This window comes from Oreochromis niloticus, linkage group LG7 (assembly GCF_001858045.2).
Source record: "Oreochromis niloticus isolate F11D_XX linkage group LG7, O_niloticus_UMD_NMBU, whole genome shotgun sequence".
Lineage (NCBI taxonomy): Eukaryota > Metazoa > Chordata > Actinopteri > Cichliformes > Cichlidae > Oreochromis > Oreochromis niloticus.
Genome location: NC_031972.2, coordinates 14060710 through 14081119, shown reverse-complemented (window position 1 = coordinate 14081119; position 20410 = coordinate 14060710). Strand labels below are relative to the sequence as shown.

The window sequence follows — 20410 nt, the reverse complement described above, 5'->3', positions numbered from 1 at the left end:
TTCAATAAGTCACTTAAAAAAAAGACCAAAAAAAGCGATTGAGTCAGCCTCACACTGATGTGCCAAGCCATGCAGTTTCTGGCACAGGCTGGCTTCCTTTTTCATGGGGTTGCCACAAATAGGCAAATTTTTTTTCTCCCTGAAGACATCAAGCCTTTCCCAAGTGATCTCCCACTCACATTATTAGTCTTCCTACCTGTTACAGCCCACACACCCACACACATAGATCCACTGATCCTCTCTTGCTGTATACATTGTCTGGCCACACACAAGAATCTACATATGGACCAACACACTTTTTGGATATAATTTCAGATCACATATCTCACTTTGGCCTTTCAGAAAATAACATCATACACAAGAGACCCTAAGATCTTTTCCTCTGTGTCTGAGTGAGGCGGACAGGGGGAAGCAGAGTGAACACTGATGGCTCGCACATGTGGCTGTGAAACAGGCAGCTCAGAGGCTGTATTTCAAACAGCAAGGAGGAGGTCTTCAGGCAGAGAGACACAAGGGATGACTGAGTGTGTAAATACGCACAAGGTGTTGATGTAGTGTCGAGTGTGTGCGCACAGTCATGCCTGCATCCTTCTAAGCACTGCATGAGGAAGCACTAACGCGTGTAACCGGGTCCTTTATCTCATGCTCATGTTGCATCCTGATAGTTTTAATATAAACTTTTTGACATGGATTTTGGTTTTTCTCTTGCAGTGCTAGACAGATGGGGTAGGGGTTGCAGGCTTTACAGAGCCATTTCAGTCAAAGACTACCTCCTCCCCCCGGGCACTGTATTTATCAGTTCAAGTCAATTCAGTGTGATTTTCACATCTTTCAGCCTTCATACTGAGCTCAAATTTCCACTAAAGCACACCCATCTGTCTCAGCACCAAAGAATAAAATGTTCACAGGAGGTTTGCTTATTACTGTGAGAACAGATCATACTCGTCTCAAAAGAGGTGTTTCTATTTGGCATTAAAATGGGATTTTTCGATAGTTTAATGGTTTGACATTGCACAGTAGTGAAGTTGCAGTAATTATCTACAGTAAGTACATTTGCCAAATAGAGGCATGCAAATTTAAACATAAGATTATCAAGATTTTCTGTTTTAATTCCAGGAGTTTATCAGAAGTACTGAATTACATTTTTTATATTATATATATATATATATATATATATATATATATATATATATATATATATATATATATATATATATATATAAAATATATAACTATAAAATATATATATTTTATAATTAACAAACAAAAATAATTTTCAAATAACAGTACATTTCTAATACTTGACTGCATTCATTGCAGTCAATGACTACGCAAGCCTAGAAAGAAGACCCAACCAGTCGCAGCAGATGGCCCCGCCCCTCCCTCAGCCTGGTTCTGCCGGAGGTTTCTTCCTGTTAAAAGGGAGTTTTTCCCTTCTCACTTTCGCCAAAGTGCTTGCTCATAGGTGGTCATATGATTGTTGGGTATATATCTGTATATATTATTGTAGGTTCTACCTTACAATTTAAAGCGCCTTAAGGGGGCTGTTGTTGTGATTTGACACTATATAAATAAAATTGAATTGAATAGAATCTATTAACATCACCAAATGCTGCATTTCCTCCCTGAAGATGTTCTGTCAAGACTTTGGTCAGATTGAACAGCACAATCTGCCTCATGAGGCATCGATGGACTGAACCACTTTATATCTTATCCCTGACAAATACCAACGCATGACAATAATTTTAAAAAAAGGAGAGTAAAAATAACTAAAACTAAGTATGCTAACTAAATGCATTGCAAAACCCTACATTCACGCTCACGTGTCAGTTTGAGTAAATACAATAATCAAGAAGTCGCACGGGACACATTTAAAGTAGTCATTTTCATATATTTGTATATGTTCATATATTATACATTTAATACAGGCACAATAAGAAATCATAAAATAGAGACAAAAAGTGGCAGAAATATTGGTAAAAACATATGAGAATCATTTACACAATCTTGCTCTTTTTAAACTCTGTCTAATACAACAAATAAAGAAAAAGAGTGGAAAGTGACCATAAAAGGAGCTTTGTAGGTACAATTTGAGTGTTGTAGGGACAGCAAGAACCAGCTTGCTGACACTGAATGCAGAATCTCCCTGCTCTTGTTTTTTTTTTTTTTAAACCAATCATACAACTAATTCAGAGGGAACACAGTGTGACACATGTGATAGTACAATTTCAGGACTTTGTGTAAACTCATTTTAAATGCCTTCAAAATATTTGGCTTATTAAAGAGTCAGGTACAAAATTTATTTCTACAAATACTTAAATGAATGTTTTCCTAATCTATTTAGGAAGTTAATATTAAAGGCATTAAGAGTCAAAAGTAAAAAAAAAGATGATTACATGAATCACCCTGGCCAGATATGATGACTGAAATAAAAGAATCCTTCTATTTCTACAAGTTTTCAAGCAAGACACTTGAATCAAGTATCATCATGAGCCTAAATCACCTGTAAACCAGTCAAAATCTACAATGAGCCCAGTTCCTTAGCACTGAGGACACAGTCGTATCCGAGAGGTCAGCTGGCCACGTGTTGCACAGTGTATCAAACTCCTCTCATTAGGGGTTTCAGCAATTTTCAATCACAGCTTTCAGGCAACTTATCATTCATCTCTCCAAACATATCACATTCCAACACATCAACCAATTTCAGGACCATGCCAAGGATGAGGTCGATAGGGGAGGGGGGAAAAAACAAGAAGAACAAAAGGCAAAATATTCAGTTAAGAAGTAAAACAGCCTCTACAGCACTATCCCTCCATTAGTAAAAGACAAGAATGAAGCACCGAGAGTCAGTTGTGGCCATTTCCCCACACATCCACGTGTTGTTCACAGCTACAAGAGGCTGTACTTTTCCCCCAGCTTACTGTGGGTGAGAAGCAGGACAGGCCAGCAACGTAAGACAGAGGCAATGGCAGTGCTGTGTGACAGTATCACTGGATTACTTGGTATTAAGTAATCACAATAAGGCATTTCAATCATTAATTTGGCCTCAAGGTGCTACTTTTCACCAACATCGTCTGCTGCGTGGCGAGAGTAAGAGAGGCCATCAGATGAGCTTCAAAGGCTAAAAATTGATAAAAGAGCACAATGATTAAACTCAGTCCAGATGATCATTCGTTTCTGGAAGACACGTTACAAAACGGAGACGTTTTCCCTTCGATATCCAAATAAAAGAGTAAAAAAACAAACAAAGACACAGATGGCACATTGTTGGTGCTATTCTCAATGACTGTGCTGTTGCATACAAAACAGAACAGATAAAAGTTAGATTCAGGCACATTTCAATATTAACACAGAAGTATGTTAAAAAATAAATCACTGACGGCTCTTACAAAAGCCGCCAACTTCAATTTGGAGAAATGTCCCTTGATTTTTTTTTTTATATATCTATCTATATATAGATAGATATATAAAACATATGACTTTTGACACAATGTTTTACAGTCAATTAAAAGGCTTAAAAAACACAAGGCATGACTAAAAGGGGGGTTTACAAAGTAAAAAGTTCAATTTTTTTAAATGACCACACTGATACCGATAAGGGTGATTGTTCAAAAGGACTCTGTGGTATTCAACCACAGAGAAATGCAGCTTCAAACCCCAAACACTAACAGAAATTTTTTGCCTGCTGTTCCACAGTATAAGAGGAGGCACTGAGGTCAGATCATTATTGGTTTTGCTTCTTTTTTTTTGCATTTTCCGAAAGCAAGATATTTTATAAAGATTAAGCCTGTGCTGCAAGTCTGCGAGTTCTGTTTAAAGACAGATTTTACCTTCATTGCACCAGTTTAAAAAAAAAAAAAAAAAAGTGAAAGTGAAGAAGCTGATTTGTGAGCCGAGTCAAAGGTGGTCGAGCAGAATATTCAGCATTATTATTTACAGTTTGGACAGAGAAAGAGAGAAATTGTTTTCTTTTATATTCCTTACAAGTTCTTGGAAATTGTATATAAGAGCAAAAAGAGCATCTGAAAGATTGTTAGTGCACTTTTTTCTGTTTTTTATGATTTCAAATACAACATAGAGCCATAAACTGTTTCTGACTATACAAAAAAGAATTTGATCGGAAAGCATTATTAGACTTATCTACACATTTCCTGAAATCTCATCTTAGTTTTCTTTTCTTTTTAACAGTGTTCAATACTCAGTGCTGTTTAGTTTTGTAGTGAGAGTCTCGCTTCCTGGGTGCGACAACTGATCCAGAGGTTCAGGGGGCCTGTGCGAGTGAGTCGGCAGGTTTTGCTCTTGGGTTTCTTGGCGACCGCGATGATGGGTCACCTCAGCAATCTGCCATATAACGCCCTGAAGACAAAAGATGTGAAATTTAAGTCATTAAATAGTGCCACCTAGTACATGTAGACCGTCAAGCTTTCTACACACCTGTGGCAAATCTCTTCTTGCTGAGGGAAAGTCTGTATCCGGCCCCCTGCAGCTCCATGTCCACACCTGACAGGGTGCTCCCCTCATTCATAAACTGCACTGCCAGAGTGGAGGGGTGCGATGGGCCATTTGACAGTTCAAACTTGGCCCTCAGGGACCCGGCACCTGAGGTTAAACACAAACGAGTAGGCTCACCTACAAGGAACCGATCCAGTACTTGCCGCAGGATTTTGCACAAACGTTGATGTCAAACACATTTATAAATACGAATAAAAGATTTCTTACCATCATTTTCAGACTTTTCTGAGATGTCAGTCAGCCTCCACAGACACTTACTCTGCTCCGAATTCCTAAAATACAAATATATACAAATATTTTATACAAATCAAACTATTGTATATATTTGTACATTGTTTGTTTGTCGACTTTTAGTGTGTGCATGCTACTTTGATTTAGTTTGTGGACGCTCTACGTTTCTTACACATATTATTTTCACAGACAATGCAAATTTTTAATCTTCTAATCATCTATATTGATGATTTATCGTTAATTTTACAATAATATTTATATTATTTTGATGTGACAAAATATCAGATCTGACCATTCATGTAAGACTTCTGTGCCATTGCATGTGCCACAACGGTGGCAGTATCATAGCAACAACAGGAGGGGGGGGGGTGCAAGTCGATCAATACTGCTGGTCCATAATAATTCCATGTTGCTCTCCTGCACTACGTCTCACCATATGGAGTTAGGCAGAGACTGCATGTTGGTGACTCCTCCATCAACAGGCACTAAGATCTGTACGTTGGTGAGTGGACTGGGTGAGTCCATGGACTCTGGGTTGTAGCGGTAGTCTATCCGCAGGTCTGTTGTACTTGGTGTACATTTCCAGTATACGGCCAGGTTTAGCGGGGTGGAATGGATCCCATCAGACATCACCTGGACACATCAATAAAGAATAAGTATCAATCTTTTCACAATATTACGTCTCTGTGTGTTATCCATTTGTTGGACTGCTATGTTGGATGTATGATCATGCTAGTTTTTAAGGAAGTGTTTTTCAAAAGGCCTTATTTATTGGTATGCAATGTTTTATGACCACAGTAACCCACACCAGCACATGTCCCATAACATTAAAATACCGACAGGTTCAGTGGACTAACACTGATCATGTCGTGATCATGCAATGCTCTCCTGATAAACGCTGGATCCTGCAGTCTTTTTCTTCTCTTTCAGAAAGAAAAGTCTTAGCCTGAAATACAATTATTTTATCTGGTTTATTTTTTTGATGCAGTTCTGGCTGACTGACCTGGTATTTCAGGATGTCTACATTATAGTAGGAAGCTGAAGGACTCTGTTCTGAGGCTTTTCTGAGGTAGGATGTCAGTGCTTGCATGTTAAACCAGAAGTCCTTGGAATCTGAGTCACTTTGAGAGGGATCACTAGAAAAAAGCCAAACAGTCAGAAAGATGAATACACACACATACACACACAAGTAATAACAATCACAGGCTCAATTATTCATTGCGCTTCTTGGCTTTGTGTGTAGAGCTCCAATAGCTTGGAAAAAATGACTCTGTTATATCCAACCAGCTACTAAATCATGAATTCCATTTGATTCAATTAGTCCTGCCATGTGGTCTGAGGACAACCGAGAGGAACCAGAGCGGGAAATATTCAAATAAACAGAAAAAAGATGTGGTTCTTCATTACTTTTCGGGAACAAGGCACTTTTAAAATAGAGGCAACTAATTTGGTACCTTATTGAAGCTTAATTAAAAAGTTTTGCCTGAGACTGAAGAAGTAAGATGTGGAATAAGATGTTGAACAAATAAAGTGTTGAATGAAGCACTGTCTGTGGACTTTTTTTTTTTTTTGTCCTTTGCCATTTAAGGCATCTTTTTGAAGAGACACGGGCTGCTGAGAACCTGGCTGTTAACGTCTGGTGGAAAATACTTCCCTGACAGCTTAATGCTAGGTTCATGTCAGATTACTAATTGAATTTCCTCTCACTGACGCAGACTGCATTTCTGTGATTCTCGCTCATATCACTGAGTCCAAGGTCCTCTTTCACTCCATCACTGTCAAGTTATCGACTCAACAGCTCAGCTAAGATAGTTAATTATAAAGCAAAACAAAACCTTGTTGTTAGCTTTTTCTCGATACCTCACCTGTATAATAGCTGTTGGTTGGGTAGGATCTGCTCCAGCCTGCTGGTGTTCTTCAGCTTGAAGGTGAGGACGGCTGGGGAGGGATTGGAAGTGAACACCTTGATGATGCCCATTGGAAACGACAGTGTCATGTCTCCTGTGATCTTCACAATGCACCTGTAGAAAACCACCAATGGTTTAGCATGTTAAGCTGAAGTAGACTTTTTCCCAAAGTGCACAACAGTCCCATGTAAAACCAGTAGGACCAACATGGCTCCTAACATTTTTCATCAAATACTACTATTGTCTGCTACTGTGTCAGACATATATTCGCTTTTTTTAGGCTCGTACTCCATTTAAGAGTTATTCATTTAATTATTTTAATCTAACAACTTATTTTGTAATGGTAGTCTTACTTTTAATTTAATTAAGTCATTTTATTCATAATTTCAGCTAGCTAATTTACATTGTTTATCCATTAGGTTTAGCAAACTGTTTAATTTGTACACTTAGCTAACCATTTAAATGCTAACCACATTTAATTTTTTTTTGTTTTTTGGATTTTTGTTTGAAAAATCTAAAAAAAACTAATGTACTCAATTTCATATATTAAAATTTAAGCTAGCTATTAAATCACCACCCACTGTGGTGACCCTTTGCAACAATGGAGCAGCTGAAAAAGTAGCTTTTTATCCATCAAGTTTAACTAACAATATATTCTTTTTACTCATAATTTTGGCTAAGTAACAAGGCCCGCAACTTGCGACTATAAGAAAAAAATAGGTTTTTGCTGTCAGAGACAAAAGTCTGTCACCAAACAAATGCGGCCGACAGCAATCACTCTCAGAAAAACTGTCAAAGGTTTGCTAATAATTGCAGTCTATCGATTTAATAAACACTTACAGACTGCCGACATGTTACATTGGAATCAGTATGCAGTAATGACTGCAACTCAATAAAGGGACTCAACTCAATTAGTTGCCAAATGGTTAAATTCTGGCTCTATTCCTACAGAAGGGCAAAGCTGCCAAAAAGCCATGTCATTTTGCAGTGAAAATGCACATCAAAATGTCAATATTTGCAGAGGAATTTGTTTCATATCTGTGAAAGCACACTATTGGCTAACAATTAAAAGGTTGGCTAAATTCTTTGTGAACTATTTACATCGTTCATTCAGATTTTCTCCACTACATCATTACATCCTCCTAAATAATTCTTCTTGGCCACTACTATTTATTGCTCACCCATTACTGTTAGTTACTATTACTGTTTTTGCTTAGTTCTTTAAATAAATCCACAAAAATGGACTGCACATCACTGCAAACAGATAATGATTTATACAACCATCACCAACACGCCATCATGACAATTATCATTTTAACTTTCTAGTACATGGCATTACAGACAGCCCAAAATGATTTACAAGCTGTGTAGAAGTCCTTGAGGAACATCATCTTTAATACCGATTTCATCTGTTAGTCTTTTTGAATATTCTACAAGTCACCAAAAAGCTAGAAAACTGAAAAACAAGCAGCCCCCTGGTTTTGCACACCAGCCAAAGATTTTCTATTTGTTTTACTCTAATAATATAAAATTTAAAGATACACCTTTGAGAACCTGGAATTAGAGAATGTATTCAAACATCTAATCATTTCTTTAATACAAAAAAAAATCTATGACAAATTGGGTCTAATTGCAGGTGATTCTTTAGCACCAGTAATTCATGTTTTAAATAACCACAATAACTAAAGCAAAGACAGGAATAGCTTGCAAACATTTTTTGTGTAAAACCATGTCACAGCTTGGTGAAAAATTTTTTTTTTTCTCTTACTGTATATTCTTGTTGGAGATTTGTGTTTCAGAAATTCTATATACTTTGAGGCTCTAATGTAGAGCCAGTGTAGGGGTGAGAGGTGTATACTTTCAGCAGAAGTCTGGCCTAAGTTGTGGTGGTAATGGCCCACAGTAGGTCTCAACCTTGCACTCCATCTCTGCTGCATTGCTTATGAAATGTTCCATTTGCTAATCCCTGCAAAAATAAGCCTTCTGCACAGCAGCAATTTAACAGCAGTTAACCAATAAAAGGCTGTATGTTTTCTCTGCCCCAGACTATAATCTGCTCCACGGAGGTTATCCACTCTGAAAGAATGGTGTCAGACTAACGCAAAACATTCCACACATGCAGAGCCAACGGGAGATAACACTCAGTCCAAAGGCTCATGGAGTGTGTACTGCACATTTGGCTAGGGACAACCGCGTATACCACTGTGTACTGTATAACTCACAGCACCAACTTGAACATGTTATTGTTCAACTTCAAATAAAAACAATGTCTGTATGAGCGCAGGTCCAAGTCCGGGTCTTGGAGCAGCAGGAGGTCATGTGAGACTCACTTAGTGGGATCAGCTCCTTTGAAGTAAGCATTAACTGATTCTGTGAAGGCCACAGCAATGGGCAAAGCATCTTGGGATGCCAGGGTCACAGGGCTGGGACCGCGAGACGTCCCTGAGAACGAGAAAGGCACAGAGTTAGAGGTCTGTTGACTCAGCTGCAGATCAGACTTTCACAAGAGTCCCAAAACTCACATCAGAATTAGGAATGTTTGATCATGCAAAGGTGCACTATAAAATTATTGCATTTCATGAGGTCAGCCATCATACACTGCAAATCAGTATATTTTGTTATTTTTCAATAAGAGGATGGGAGATTTTTTAGATGCTTGTGCTGCTTAAGTTAAATTACTATAAGTAATAAGTACTATTAGGCAGTCAGGACAATCTTAGACATTCCTCACTATATCATTTTAACAAACAAATATTTATCAGGTTAGGAGCTGCTCCTCACAAATGTGAGAATCAGGCTTAAAATGTCAAAAACAAAACTCACAAACAAGACAGAAAACTGCAACCACGGCAAAGCAAGAGATTGGACTGTCCATCCATCCGGCCCATTCAGCAGACTGGTGTTAGTTTTAGCTAAGAGCCCGCAAATATGAACTTCAACCATACCTGCTGGAGTTTCACACCGCTTCTCAAAGGTAGGCAGCTTCGCTATGAACATATCATCCTCTTTATGCCGAATTAAAGGCATAAAAGAGGGAAAAGAGGAGATACACAAAATCCAGAGAGAAGAAATGTGAGGAAGTGATGCAGAGCACAGTTCCTATATATGTGATGATGATGGCAGGTGAGCCCTGAGCTGATCAGTCTGATATAACTGCATATAAAGATGATAAAAGTCAGTGAAATGCATGTAGAGTAAACCCACAGTGGTAGGAGGCAAGAAAAGAAAGGAAGACTCACTTTGGTTTAGTGGAAAGAAAGGAGAGAGGGAGAGCAACTCTGGCTCTGGGGAGGAGAGGGGGAGAGCAAAGGTATGCTCAGCTCCTGTAAGGAGAGGAGTGAATGAAGGAAAGCGAGGGCGGGGTTGGGGGGATGACAGTGTACACTGTACTGCAAAGACAAAAGAATGTGACAGACTGGTGAGAAGCTGAAGAAGAGGAGGATAAAAGAAAAAGTATTACAAGAAAGAGCCTTTAAATAGGTGTATACTGAGGGAGCGTTCCTACCGACAGTGGGGGTGTTGCCAGCACTGAGTGAGGCGTTGGAAGACAAAGAGGAAGAGCTCTCTGCCCGGGCGAGGGGTGCAGTCGGAGTAGGGCTAGACGCTTTAGGTGGACTGAATGGCCGTACCTGCGTTAAAGGGATTCAGATAGATTGCTATTAGAATATATGGGCATAATTTAAACAGCAATAAATGTATGCAACACATATATGTTTCCTTTACAATTTCATTGATTCCTGTGAGTTTTCCAGCTGGGAGTTTGGGCCTGGAGGAAGGTCGTGGAGGAGGCACCAAAGCTCCAGGTGCCAGAGGGGTTGTAGGTCGGTTTGGTACTGACACTAAACACAGAAACACATGTTTGTTCTGGTCAGTGCTATTTAAACTGCATGAAAACTGGGTATGAAAAAACATCTTTATATTGCGTGAAATCCATACAGTTAGATACAGCAAACTCATGCAGCATGACCTCTTTTTTTTTTTTTTTTTTTTTTTTTTTTTTTTTTTTTTTTTTTACACACACACACAACAGCAAAAAAATTAAACATTAAAATTAAATACCAAAAACAACAGAAAACAAGTAAAAGACATTCCAAAATAAGTGGCACAAAAATAAACCCAAAGACAAACAAGCAAACTGAGTCATGAGTTACACAAAATAACACAAAAACAACAGAAAACATTTGCAAACAACATGTAACCTCCACGCTTAATCATAAAATAAATGCACCAAAAATAAAACCTTACAGTTAAATGAAAAGAAAATATCAAAATAATCCAGCAAACCTCAGGCAAAAGGCAGCAGTTTCTAGCAGCAGTTACCATTGAATATTTTGCTTGTTGGAGCTGCGGCCCTATCTGTAACCCCAGAGAAGACATCAGTGAACGAGAGGCTGCTGTCATCTCGGCTGCTCGCTGCTTTGTAGAAGGCATCAGCAGACTCATCGGACAGGAAGTGACCTGACCTACTGGAACCTGACTGTGGTTTTTGAAGCTCCTTCACAGATGACCCAGAGCCCTGACAGCGAGATGGAGGTGGAGCAAAATTATCACTGAAGGCAATCCACTGGCTCTGGGCCCAGGAAACAGAGGAGAAGGTGTCGGCGCTCTTTGGAGGGCTGGGTGTGTCTGAGTTTTTGATGGGGTCGACTGGCTCAGTTGGCCGGGTGATGGGGGCGCTCTGGGCCCTCGCCGGTACGGGCTTAAGTGCTTGAAAAGGGTTTTCTGGTGAATCCCAGGGAGAGGACGTAGATGACGAGAAAGAGGAAACATCTTTGGACTGCTGGCTCTCTGCCAAGGGAGGAGAGCGCTCCCGTTGTGGCACTGTCTCAGCTGAAGGGGGCAACGTGATTGACAGTGGGAGGGTAAACATGACAAATGCAAAGTGGTTGGGTTTAGATGGACAGACAGCAGATATACTCTAATGCACAGTTAACAGTAATAAACTGCCTCAAACTGAAATATTTTAACATAATGTATAATATTAAATGTTAATAGGTATTTGTATTATTTTCCTTACAGTTAGAAATAATGTGAGAACAGGACACACACACACACACACAAAAACATACCAGCATGAATTAGTATGGGTTCAAAGTAGCATCAAGTCAATCAGCTGAGAATGGGGACATCTATGCATTGCAATCTAAACAATAACTTAAAATTGAGCAAATTTAAAAAGTTTTTTTTAACCGTCTTTTATGTCGACTGACTAATCAGACACACTGAGCATATCATTAGTTCACGTTGGACATTAAGTCAAGCTTAGCTGATCACAATCCCAGCCCACATCAGCTGATGGCTCAGCTGATACCAATCAGCATCCAACTGGCAAATCTCATTTACGACACTCTGTATAAGCTGCTTTACTGTGATGCACACTCCAAGCTGCTTTGCAACCCACCCCGACCCCAGCTCCTCCTTTCATGCTGTGTCTGACTTCATCACTGTCAAGATCTGATGTCATTGTCTCCTTTTCTGTGCTGCGCTGTGGCCTTGCTGCTCTCTTTACCTCCAACTTCAGATGTAAGTGCCTGGATGTGTGTGGAGGTTTCAGGACAGAGTCAAACCACCAAATAAATTACTGCTGGTGGAAATAAGTAGGTTGTTTTGACTATAGAGGCACTGACTGAACATTTGGCTGTTTTGTGATACAATCTTGTTCCTGTAATAAATCTTTCTAAAACTTTGCATCATGTTAATGAGACCACTTGGGCACTGGGGAAGAAATATAGGAACAATGTCAGTGTACCTGTATATGATTGTTTAACCACACAGCAAAGAATAGAGAGAGACTTATTTTGTGTAACGGCTCAGACACGCAGGAGTAAGAAGAAAAACAACAACTTTCTTGCAACAAGCAAAAATCGGTGGTTGCATAGCAATTTCATTGAGGTTTTTGTTGCTGTTGCCTGTCTCATTGGAATGGGGGACTCAGCTTAATTTGACAGTTAGTTGTATTCTGGTTACATTCTTATATAAAAGCAAGGTTGCCAAGCTCCTATGTCATAAATTTTGGTCATGCCACAGCCTCCTATCACTGTTTTCCATAGTGTGACTGGAGCACAACGACCCTTTTATGCCTGCTGTGTGGTCCCTGGCGAGTTGCACCACACAACAGTTAAGTTAACATTAAATAATGCTACATCGGCTGTCACAAGCCACCATTTCAGCCGGTTGCGCAACTCTCGATTTTTCTAACCTGGCATGATGTGCTGCTGCTGACAAAGCGGTGGGTATACCAAGACTTTAATGATCCAAAATGAAAAACTCATTTTAAAGTGTAACCAATTTAGATTTATGCTGTCTCTAGGTTCAATGATCTTTTGACACATAACGTATTAACTTGTGAAAGTTAATGCATATCTTTTCTTCTTCACAAAAGAAGTGATTAAACTGTTTTCACAAGTTAATGCATGACTTTTTGTTGACATGAAAATCATCTACAATTGTTATTAAGAATTACATTTCTTTACAGTTGCTTAAAATTTTAGTAAACTTCAATTACTAGAAGGCAATCTACTGGCTATTATTACATTCACTTCAGTGTAGCGCTAACAGGACTGTGAATATTCACTACAGTTATCAAAGAGCTTTAGTTACACAGAAACTCTGTGTATCCACAGTCTGTAGCCTAGCCTGTTGTCGCATTCTTACAGAAATACCACGCATATTTGAAACTAAAACATATCCTCTTATTAGCAATAAATGTGCCAGGTGGTGACCCTGATTTTAGATAAGCTTATGGAAGCACATCCTGATTATTATAGGCAGCATGAGTCACATGCATGTGAAGTAGAATGCACTCCAAGGTTTACTTAAGATGAAATGAAAAAAACTTATATAAACATATATGCCATGCAAAAAGAAAAAAGAAAAATAAAAGCGGTTGATGTCTGGTGCTCTTTGAAAAAAACTCAATTTCAGCTACTCTCTGATGAACAGGGCAAACAAAATTTACCTGATGTCTCTGGCAGAAAGACATCTGAGTCTGAATCATTCACCAGAAAAGGTGGAGATGGAGGGATTGAAAAGAAGATAGATGCAAGGTCTGACAAGAACAGGTGAAAATAATCAAGCCAACAATAAAGCAGGTCATTTAAAATAAAAATGTAAAGAATAACATTATAATAAAACAATAAAAGGAGAAAGTAAATGGACAAAAAATAAAAACACACAATAAAATCCATGACCACAAAATAAACAGACACATGCCATATATATTTACATAACAACAAAAAAAAAAAAACCCTTTAAATACTTCTCAAATTAGACTTGTTTAATGTGTCATGTGTGCATATGGGGTTGGTAATACCACTGCTGTGTACACACAGAGATTTAACATGCTGAAAGCTGGGACTTAATTCTCGTCAGCGTATCCTAATCAGGGCACTTTTTGATGCTATTTTGACTTTAAAGCCAAGACCTTTGACAGTAACAAGATTCTGTTTGACAACATACGTGCCAGCGAGCTTTATAGCTGACCCTCTGACCCCAACTAGGTGCCAATTAACTGTGGATTATGCTTAACCTAGGCAATGGGTCAATGACAATGTCACTCTCTTTAAACATTGGTGTTGCACATGTAAATCCATGAGAAACAAGCTAAATGTTGGTGAATGTGGTGATGTTAAATGCACTCAAATTTCTTGCCGGAAGGTCGGAGTGACGTTTTGATTTGCAGACAATGGTGAAAAACTACACCGGGAAAATGCAAAGTGGGGAAAAAAGCCTACACACTCTAATAATTTGGTAACTTTAGGCTTCTGTTTCAACTAAAGGAGAGGCTTCAAATTAAGTAGCTTGAAGAAAAAACAGAGCAACAAGTTAATGAGTGAAAACCTGAACTGTTGTAGCATAGCTGCTTGTTGAAGTTAGACTATTCAGATTTTCATGTAACCAGAGGTAATATTTGAAAAGCATTCTCAGTCTGCAGCAGCCCCTGGGTTCATTGCATGCAGAAGTTTTACTAAGAGGATTGGCATTTCTCTAATTTAAATAACATTCAACTGCAACTTTTCTACCTTTATAGTAAAAAATACAAAAATAAAATACGTTTTATTTTTTTATTATGGAAATAAGGCAGAAATAAGGCACTAATTCTCATATGAAGCCAGACCCCACCCCACACGGTGCCCGCTGGACAGCCAACCACCGGAATATCACTACTCATTTGCCACTCACTGTTACCCAGTTTCTATACTTTCAATATTTGCAGGAAGTGATAAACTTTAATTATATGCTTCTGCTGTAACAAATCATTTCAAACACAAGCTGTCTGGGGGTTACCTGCCGATGATGACACAGCTGAGGAAGATCCGACGGCCTGAGCTGGACTTAAAGGATCCAGAGACAGAAGGTCGTTGTTAGTCAGCCTGCCGTAGTTACGAGAGAAAGAGAAAGTCAAATAAACGGACGTCACCTTTCTAATACAAAGCAGCACATTTGGATTCAGAGTAAAACAAGAAGCACTCAGAGAGCGCGAAACCTCCACCAATGCAGCTCACTCTCTGGACAGTGTTTACTTTTAAGGGAATAGTATTTTATTTTGGATATGTTCATTTTGTTTTCTTTGTTCTTCTGTAGTGCGGTAAAAATCAGATAAGAGCAGCATGACAGATTTTAAATAGGTCTATACAGCATTATTTATCACTTTGACCTTCAGATCACAATCTACTGACCTTGAAGGAGAGGTTAGAAGTCAACTGTGACATGATATTTTAAATCTTTTTATTTTGAATCTTTGCATGGTACTTTCTATATGCTGCCAACACACACCACATTTGTAAGAAGCATAGTTTCTTTTTGTCAAGTTGACCTTTTGGTGTATGTAAGCCAACTTTCAGTGGATGGTTAACATCACTCCACTCTACACTGTAAAAAAGTTTTACAATAGTTCCTTTAACACTTTTCGACCTATTGTGTTTACAGACAGAATGACACAGACATAAATACTACCAAAAACATAACCTCCTTGGCAGAGGTAATAATAATAATAATAACTGAAATATTCACAGATGGCGCAAACATAAAGAAAAATATGATCATTGGCACTGAGCAGGCAAAGGTTTGATGTTTTACTCCAGTACTCACTCGAATGATGTTGGCACTCTGGGTTTTCCTAGCTCATCACCTGAAGCAAGAGAAAAACAAACAGAAAAGTCAGGCCCGCAGTTCTTAACAGAGTGATGACAGCAAATACACAGTCACAGCAAGTTACTCAAAATCAAATTTAAAAAAAGATATTTGAAAATTACACCTTAAACCAGATTTTTTTTCCCATTAAAAAAAAAATTAAACCACCACCTACAGTACCACTGAAAAAATATATATTTGCAGTAAGGTTAGATACAGGTGTTTAATTTTCTTATTTCTGCTTTGTAAAATGTTTTTTTGAACTTTCATCCAAATACTGCAAAAGAGTTAACACAGGAGGTTATGCTGTATGTTCAATATGGTGGTACCACTTTAAAACAGGGGATGAGCAACTAATCAGGAAATCCCCTGTTCTTTTGTTCCCCTGCTTTAAAGCGTTACCTTACATTGAAAAGATCCATATAAGCGACCTGAAGCAGCACTTCAAGCACCAGAAGTAAGAAGGTACAACTGAGAGGACCCAGATTTAAAACCACACGTGTATGTAAGTCCTTCAGATTTAGGAACTGAAAGTTTGCAGTGAGTCAGTGATGTTAGCTGGGGGGTCAGCTGGCTTCAGAAGCTGTGTGAAAGGCTCCCAGGAAGGGAGAGCGATGAGGGCTGTGGAAGACTTTTTAAAAGTGGAGGGGAAGGAAGGGTTGTAGGCCAACTACTGTAGTGAAAAAATACTCACCGAAACCCTTAGTCTTAGACCTTACTGTAGACACTCCTGTGATCCCTGAGCGCATGTAAAGTATACATCTATCAATGCTACTAATTTTTGCAAATTGATGTAAATGCTATCAGTGTGTGGGTTGCAGAAAGCGAATGGGATTATCATTAAGCTTCATACAAACACTGACTATAAAAACAAAGTAATATGAAGAAAAACAAGATGAAAAGAAGATTAACAAAAAACTTTCTGGGTGAATAATCAGTGCTTTTACGCTTCTTTTATCAAAGACCTCGTGGAGTATAACAAACACGTTTTCATAAGCTCTTGGGGACATACACAAACTCAGCAAAACTCCCACAACTGTGCCAGCTTGCAGAAGGGAAAAGATAATTTCTGACGTGTCCAAACATAAACAGTTAATTAAGCAATTAATCTTATTTGTACCATTGGAGGGAAATATCCACCGAGCTCAGATTTATAGAAGGGAACAGTTATTTACTTTTTCTCGGGATGTGTTGGTTTTGGCTAGATTTCTGGATTTTCCCTCTTAAAGACAACCCCTTTAAAAACAACCCGGGCCAGGAAAAACGTGGTCGAGGAGTTGTGCAGTCGAGCCCCCCTCCACTTCATCCTTCACAGTCATGTAGCAACACAGATAAAGAAAAGGTCAGGAAGAAAAAAAAATACTCACTGGACTGATTCCTCCGCATCTGTCCCTGAAAGCAAAAACAGACAATGATTAACCAAAGATGCATATATCCCAAAGCCAATTACTAACCGATACGTCCCAGAACTTTGTTTACTTGTTAACAAAAGGACAAAAAGGACAAGAAAGAGGCAATCGCACTCTTCACACTGGACTTCACGAAGGGAGAATGATCTACGAAGTGCAATGCGGTGCTGAATGGATCCCTAACTCTCTCTGGGGATTAAAAAAAAAAAAAGCAAATACCTATTAAAATACGTGTTAACACTGGTCAAAATTGTATTATTAATTATTCCCACTGGCAAAGGGAATTTTTTCCACTTAGAGTTCAAGACAGTAAATCACAGGACTACTCTCAACTCACACATACCAGACATTAAACCTAGGGTGAAAAATTCACCAGCGCAAAACCGTCTACGTAATCCCGTATAACGATCAGTCAGGGACAGCACAGAGCGTGCCTCAAACTCTTCACCAGCCTCCTTCACAGATTCTTTTTTTTTCTCCTTTTCCTGCGACATAAATCTTCCCGGGTCCCACTGCGTTAACACGACCTATGCAAGATGCACTCTTCAGGTCCGACACTTTCAGTGAAGAATTTATTTCTTACAAGAATAAAGGTCAGGTTGGAGACGAGGGAGACAAAAAAAAGAAACAAAATGGGTTTAAGGAACATAGCAAAAGCATTTAACCACCGTTGAGCTGCGAGGCCAGGGTTTAGTCCCACAGGCGCTAAGCGGCAAATGGGTTCAATTATGGCTATTGCTGGCCACACACACACACACACACGCACACACACACGACTTCCATTGCTATTTCAATAAAGGGAACACCATGGAGGGGAAACGAAACAGGAGGAGAAATGAAAGAAAAAAAAGACAGAAAAATGAGCACTGATGGGGGAAAAAAAAATCTATCAATAATTCACACCAGATGATGCAATGTTTGTCATCATCTTGGATGGAGTATATGTTTTCAGCTTTGTGTAAATATAAAATAGGCAGAGGGAGCAGAAAATAAACAAAAGGAGGGCATATACAATCTAAAGACTATGCTGGTATTTCAATTCAAATCAGTAGTGACAGAGACGAGAACGTAATGGTGGGTTTAACTACAAATCGGTGACAGACAAGGTTTAAGGTTAAAACTCCAAATCAAAATTATTTATTTTTTTGCACTTAATAGAAAAAACATCTCTGTAAGCTTGAAAGTTATCTGTATAATTAATGTCGGTGGGAGAAAAAAAAAGAAAACATTTGTCAAAACTACGTAACGAACCCCATAAAGTATTCATAAATAACCACAACAGAGTCCTGTCTAGAATAAATGGGCTTCAATAAAACCCAAAGAGTAAAACCAAACAAAGAAACGAGAGGGGGGAAAAACAGAGTGAGGTACGACGCAAATAGTGAGGAGGAAAAGCAATGTGAGCTGAGGCTGAGAGAGACAGAGAGAGACGGCCAAAGTCGAGAAAGAGGATGCCGTGACAATCGGTTAACGGTGCAGCCAGGGAGCGAAGCGGGTGAAACCCACTAGACCCCCTTAGCAACACTGAGCGTGCCCCTCTCGGCCGCTCCACAACACCATTAACAACAACAGCTCAGTGCACACAGGCTGCGCGTTTGCACACAAGCAGTAGTGGTTTTAAAGTTTAACGACAGTGGCTATTTTCATGGAGCGCCAGAGAGTGATTCAGAGACTGAGAGATGATGAGGGACAAGGAGTTGAATGGAGAGCTCCATGACTGAGGTCACAGATCGTGTGTGTGTGGAGACTGCAGAGCATTGCTGTAAAACATTCCCTAAAGAGCTGAGAGTGCGTGTGTGTGTGTGTGTGTGTGTGTGTGTGTGTGTGTGTGTGTGTGTGTGCGAGTAAAAAGCAGCAACATCACACACTTAACTCAAAAACAGTTTCTGAGTTCTTAATATTTGGGAAAAGAAGATGGAAGAATGAGTGGTCCTAATGTGATATTAATCTAAATTCTAAGAAAAAAAGAAAAAGAAAAAATTGCACAAACATGAACCTTAATGAATAAGAAAACAATATAGCATGTAAAATAAACAAAGATATTCAATGTAAAAAAAAAATAGCTTCAAGAAAGAGTAACCGATGGGAAACACCTATGATAAATGGTAGTTTAATCTGCCTTACGAGAGGACGTTTTTACATTCTCATGATGCCCTCTAGTGTTACACAAGCAGAGTAGCCTCCTTCTGCAGCAGGGCAAGGTAGCAACAAGTTTATCTTTGAGGATTTTACTATTTGGTGTGTTATCAGAGTGTCACGAGCCGTACCGAGGTTGAAGGTGACAGGATGATGTTTCCGATGGAGGCCTTGAGCTCATCGATGTTGGCTTGGTTCCGATGAACGCCGTTGTTTGGCTGAACGGGCTTGATCTGCACGTGGAACTTCCTGGGTTCATCTTCGTCCTCAGAGTCGCTGGACGAGTAGAAGGAATTCTCTTTGGCATGTGAGCAGAGAGAAGTTAAGGAGGATAATGGCAACAACCGCAGATCAGAAACACGGGCATAAATCTGAGTTTCATTTAGCCCCGTTTCAAAAAAACAAAAAAACTCCAACGTGTCTAACAAGCTAGACTGAACCAATGAGAATGACTGGCGCTGAGACAAACAAAAAAGGATATCGTTTTCATTTACTTCTGGTCTGATGCAGAAACCCTCTTCATCAACTTGAGGAACATTCTGCAAAAACACAAGCAGGATACGATTTTTCTTTCTTTCACAATTTATTTTGACTTTGTTAACACATCTTTTCTTTATGCTGCTCATTTCAAACTAGATAAAAAAACTTTTTCAAATAGTAATTCATTGTCAATTTGTTCAGAAAATTGCTACAACTTCATGTTAAATTGTAAATTATACATTTTAAAAAGAAGGCAAAAGGCAAAAAATTCAGATTAAGTCTAAAATTGTGTTTTTGCTTAGATATAAATTTGTTGTAAATGAATGGGTAAAATCATTCATGGTGTTTGTTGAGGCTTTAAATAATAAAAAACATACTACAAATGAAAATCGGTACACATATTTATAGATACAAAACAACCTAAAACAAATAAAGACCGGGCTAAAGGGGTGATATTATGGTGATTTTTCACTATCTCATCCTACACAACCAAATTTGAGAGCACTATAAATTCAGCTGAATCACACAAAACCTAATACCATTAGGGACAGGTTTTATAGGATATTAAGATTTTTAATGAAATGCAAAGTGACATTATCTATG

At 38.8% G+C, this 20410-nt stretch overlaps 1 protein-coding gene across 8 annotated transcripts in view; it reads right to left on the bottom strand.

Annotated features, from left to right (window-relative positions):
- Positions 1–1870: 1870 nt before the first annotated feature.
- fcho2 (FCH and mu domain containing endocytic adaptor 2) overlaps positions 1871–20410 on the bottom strand; it is a 45698-nt gene continuing 27158 nt past the window's right edge. The window contains exons 13-30 of one of the 8 annotated variants that reach the window (XM_003449628.5): positions 19809–19866; positions 19459–19634; positions 17150–17174; positions 15741–15780; positions 14937–15022; positions 13609–13698; positions 10971–11480; positions 10374–10489; positions 10156–10279; positions 9890–10039; positions 9596–9655; positions 8981–9092; positions 6609–6764; positions 5747–5879; positions 5177–5376; positions 4720–4784; positions 4435–4599; positions 1871–4356 (exon numbers count right to left, since the gene is read on the bottom strand). In XM_003449628.5, coding sequence (XP_003449676.3) covers positions 4334–4356; positions 4435–4599; positions 4720–4784; positions 5177–5376; positions 5747–5879; positions 6609–6764; positions 8981–9092; positions 9596–9655; positions 9890–10039; positions 10156–10279; positions 10374–10489; positions 10971–11480; positions 13609–13698; positions 14937–15022; positions 15741–15780; positions 17150–17174; positions 19459–19634; positions 19809–19866 — 2289 coding nt within the window. In that variant the 3' untranslated portion in view covers positions 1871–4333. Of the gene's footprint in view, positions 4357–4434; positions 4600–4719; positions 4785–5176; positions 5377–5746; positions 5880–6608; positions 6765–8980; positions 9093–9595; positions 9656–9889; positions 10040–10155; positions 10280–10373; positions 10490–10970; positions 11481–13608; positions 13699–14936; positions 15023–15740; positions 15781–16476; positions 17086–17149; positions 17175–19458; positions 19635–19808; positions 19867–20410 lie in introns of those variants that run through there. The other 7 variants (XM_025908937.1, XM_019360655.2, XM_025908938.1 and 4 more) reach the window with 7 other exon arrangements.